This window comes from Meleagris gallopavo, chromosome Z (assembly GCF_000146605.3).
Source record: "Meleagris gallopavo isolate NT-WF06-2002-E0010 breed Aviagen turkey brand Nicholas breeding stock chromosome Z, Turkey_5.1, whole genome shotgun sequence".
Lineage (NCBI taxonomy): Eukaryota > Metazoa > Chordata > Aves > Galliformes > Phasianidae > Meleagris > Meleagris gallopavo.
Window position 1 is genome coordinate 22,800,131 of NC_015041.2, and position 3,998 is coordinate 22,804,128.

The 3,998-nt window shown below is 37.4% G+C and overlaps 1 protein-coding gene across 1 annotated transcript in view; it reads left to right on the forward strand.

Moving 5' to 3' along the window:
- Positions 1–3,969, forward strand: part of LOC104909269 (ribosome-releasing factor 2, mitochondrial-like) — a 6,239-nt gene extending 2,270 nt beyond the window's left edge. The window contains exons 2-6 of the mRNA XM_010725570.3: positions 502–602; positions 2,110–2,258; positions 2,717–2,860; positions 2,938–3,037; positions 3,628–3,969. Of these exons, the coding sequence (XP_010723872.1) occupies positions 502–602; positions 2,110–2,258; positions 2,717–2,860; positions 2,938–3,037; positions 3,628–3,828 (695 nt within the window). The 3' untranslated portion in view covers positions 3,829–3,969. The remainder of the gene's footprint in view (positions 1–501; positions 603–2,109; positions 2,259–2,716; positions 2,861–2,937; positions 3,038–3,627) is intronic.
- Positions 3,970–3,998: the final 29 nt, after the last annotated feature.

A 3,998-nucleotide genomic window follows, 5' to 3' on the forward strand; every position in this document is an offset into this window, starting at 1 on the left:
ACTATTATTTGCATAATTTTCTCTGTAAAACTGGTTCTGTAAAGGCTCTTGCTTTTTTTCTTCAGAGGAGATTAATTCTGCAAAAGCAGTATAAAAGCCTTGAACACTGGGAAGGACTGCAAAAGCTTGTCTACCTAGCTTATGCTGTCAAGTAGAATATAATTAAAATACTGCATTTTTAAAAATAATTTAACATGCTTTGCTTAGCTCTCACAATAGTTGCATTATTGAGAGAGGGATGAAACAGTTTTGCTTATAAGTAACATTCTGTAATACAAGTGAAGGATTTATTTTTTAATATGAAATTTAAATGATACTCGTAAATCTGAGGAGAAAATTTATAATAAGTGAGTTGAGATAGGAGATGTGAAATGTATCTTCTGTACTGCTTAAGTTTATGATCTCTGATATGTTTAAAAGCTTAATTCCTTCTCTATTTTGCTGAATTTTCTAACTATCTTTTGTGACCAGTGTGGAAACTACTATCTACCAAATAATAAGGCAGAACTGTTCTATTGAAGGTTGCAGATCTGGATGATGAATTTGCTGAACTGATTCTAGGAGAATACAGTGAAAATTTTGACCTAATACCATCCAACAAGGTAATTTTTACTTTTTGTTATTTATAAATATATTTTCAGTATCTTTCATCTTGAAGGTTGGGACTACTTTGCCTGATACGTCTGATACTGTGCAGATACGGTTTTACAGTTGTGCATTTTTTAATGAACAAAAAATTCACCAGATTTTATAGTGATTCTATGGTATGGTGAACTTAGGACAGAATACATTCGAGCTTAATATGAATTATATATGATAATATGGTAATTCTCAACATGCAGGGCTGAGCTGTAACAGTTCAACCTTTATGGGTGATCTTCATTGACAGGCTGCTGCAAAAAAGTTTAGAGAAACGTGATGAAATCTCCAGATAGAATCAGCCTCGTGTGTCTGAACTACAGGGTCTCGCTAACAAAAGTAGCATTTCAGTCGCGAGGAGTTGGTTGGCTCTTGAGACATTACATGTTGAAACTGGTGAGGCAAAACTTTCTGAATAAAAAAGAGTGATTTTTTTGTAGTTTGAATTTAGTAGCACAGTCTCACATGCTCTGACTGGAAAATGATAGCCTTGCTAAAATATTTTTTTAACTGGTAGAAGTGAATAAATTAATTATTCTTGTCTGTAAATAACATATTGATGTCTATCAAATTTGTACTGGAATAAATGGGCTTTGCCAATAAAGTTGTTACAGGGGAAAGATGAGAACTTATAAATGCAACACCAAATAATGACTGTACTAAAACAACAGAACACAGGCACTTTTACATGGAGGACTAGAAGCTGGCAAAGCTTATAATCAGTGTGAAAGTAACATCTTCACACTGCAAAGACGTATGCAAAAATCAGCGTTGTTTAAAATCTTGAAACAGGATCCTTCTGAGTAATTTAATGAAGCAACTAATCTTTATTGTTCTTGAGAACTGGGCCTCTGCAGGCTATCTCCAGCCAATGGAAGGTGTTGGGCAGCACTGTGCATGCAAGAGCAGATACTGACAGCAGTTCTGATAAGTAACTTGGCTGTCCATCAGCCATCCATATGCTTGCAGATGGCACTGCCCTGCAACAGCACAGTGTACTGTCTGTGCAAATGCTGCTGCCCAAGACAAACGTGGTAGTTCCAGTCATCTTTCTTACTCTGTGTTGTGTGCATTACTTGCTATAATCTGCTTATTCCCAGTTTCTGGAATCACTTTATGAATACTTACTGCTACCTGAAAAGCCTGCTGGTTATGTGGTGACAACTTACATGCCAAAGTGGTACTTTAGTACAATGTTTGAAGTCTGTTAGATCTCCTAGGGCATTTTTTGGCACACTAATAGTATAGTCTTATTGTCATGCTTAATGAAGTGAAAAAGGTGCTATTTACCAGTAGTAAATATTCTTTGTTAATTTTTTTTTTCTGTAAATGAAAAAAATCTATAAAAGCGTTTGTCATTTCCTCGGTGTTTGAGTGAAATCTGATAGTAATATCTGGTAGCTGGAATGCTAAGGTTAAAGTGCTGTTTACAACTCAACAGAAAGCCCCTTTTTTTTTTTTTTTTTGCAGCTACAGTCTGCCATACGCAGAGTCACCCTCGCTCAGAAAGCTGTACCAGTGCTCTGTGGCAGTGCATTGAAGAACAAAGGAGTGCAGCCATTACTGGATGCTATTACTCTGTATTTGCCCGCACCTCATGAGCGTTCCTATGAGTTTCTGTAAGTGAAGTAAGAAAGGGAAGGTCAATGAAAAGGAAAAGCAAGTAGGAAAAGTATAAAGAGAGAAAATAATATTGACCACTAATATCTTTACAAATGCTTATTGGTTTTAGATGTTAAATATACAGTACAGATGTGCAGACCTAAAAGTAATCGAGTACTGAACCTGCCGTGCAATTAGAGTTCCAGTCTTTTAGTCTGAGAATACATTTTACAGTCGGAGTGTTGGAGTCTGGGGATCATCTCTAGTATTGGTTGAGTCACATGACCTCTACCATATTTTACTAGAACTGAAAAAGCTTAAGTTAGCATATTTGGTACGTGTATATATAAAAGTCTCTGCTAATATTGCTATTAGACATATACAGGTTCTTAAGTGAGTGGACGTTTATATAAGAGTGGGTTGGAGGTGGATTAGTCCTATAAGTGTGTTTTTTCTTGTGGCTTCTGTTTTGCAGACAGTGGTACAATGATGATGACCTATGTGCCCTGGCATTTAAAGTTCTGCATGATAAGTGTCGTGGACCATTAGTTTTCATTCGCATTTATTCAGGTTCACTGAAACCTCAGTCGGCTGTATATAATATTAACAAAAGTTGCACGTGAGTACAAGCAGGCTGTGGGTTAGTGTAGCATTTGGATGTCTGTTGAAGTGATGAACAAATGATTTAATGTGCAGGGAGAGAATGAGCCGTCTGCTCTTGCCTTTTGCTGATCAACAAATTGAAATACCATCACTAATGCCTGGAAACATTGCCCTTGCTGTTGGCTTAAAACAGGTAATTGAAAATACTTACTCTTAAAAAAAGCTTGTTTTACTAGTGTGTCTTCCACCTCCGTGCTCCTGTATCTCAAATATGTTCATATCTTGATTGTTGTTATATACGCAAATTTGCATTATTTTAAGTATACGTAATAAACTTCCCCCTAAACTGGAAAATTACAGTGCAGACGTAAATAAATGATGTAAGAAAGTCTGTGCTGATACGTGGAAAGAGCTGAACCTCAAGACGTATTTTAATAGGGTTCTAACCTTGTATTTATAATGTAACTCTCACAATACCAATGCTGCGTAATGCCCTAGGGAGGCCTCAGAGTGATATTGAAAGTTAGTTTTAAAAAAACAGCAGTATAAGTTGGAATATACTTCTTTCATGGTCCCATTTGCTGACTAATCAAGTGTTTCAGTGCCTGAGCAGGCTGGATAGATATCATTTGCCCACATTTTCCAAAATGTAACCTATTCTGGAATGCATAAGCACATTTTCATATACCGATGTGCTGTTCTCTATGACTTTGGTTTCATTTTAACAACCCCCTATCCCCTACTGCTTCCTCTCTTGTGGAATCATTGGGAACTGATCTGTAGAGTGCCACTGGAGATACACTAGTGTCATCAAAAGTTTCAGCTGTAGCTGCAGCACGCCAAGCTGGAAGAAGCGCTGGGGGAGAGCAGAGGAACACTGGTGACATAGAGAGACTTCTGCTGGCAGGTGTTGAGGTTCCGGAGCCTGTCTTCTTCTGTACCATTGAACCTCCTTCAATGGCCAAACAACAAGGTACAGTGTAGCTACAGAGGAGGAAAGGCGTTTTAGATTGTGGTTGTCAGTATCTTTGCTATTACTACTCCAGTGATTTTTGTGTTTGAGAAAAGTGGTAATTCTTAATTTTGAAGGCATAGAGGCATTTGTCTCCCAGAATCATAGAATGGCCTGGGTTGAAAAGGACCACAATGATCAT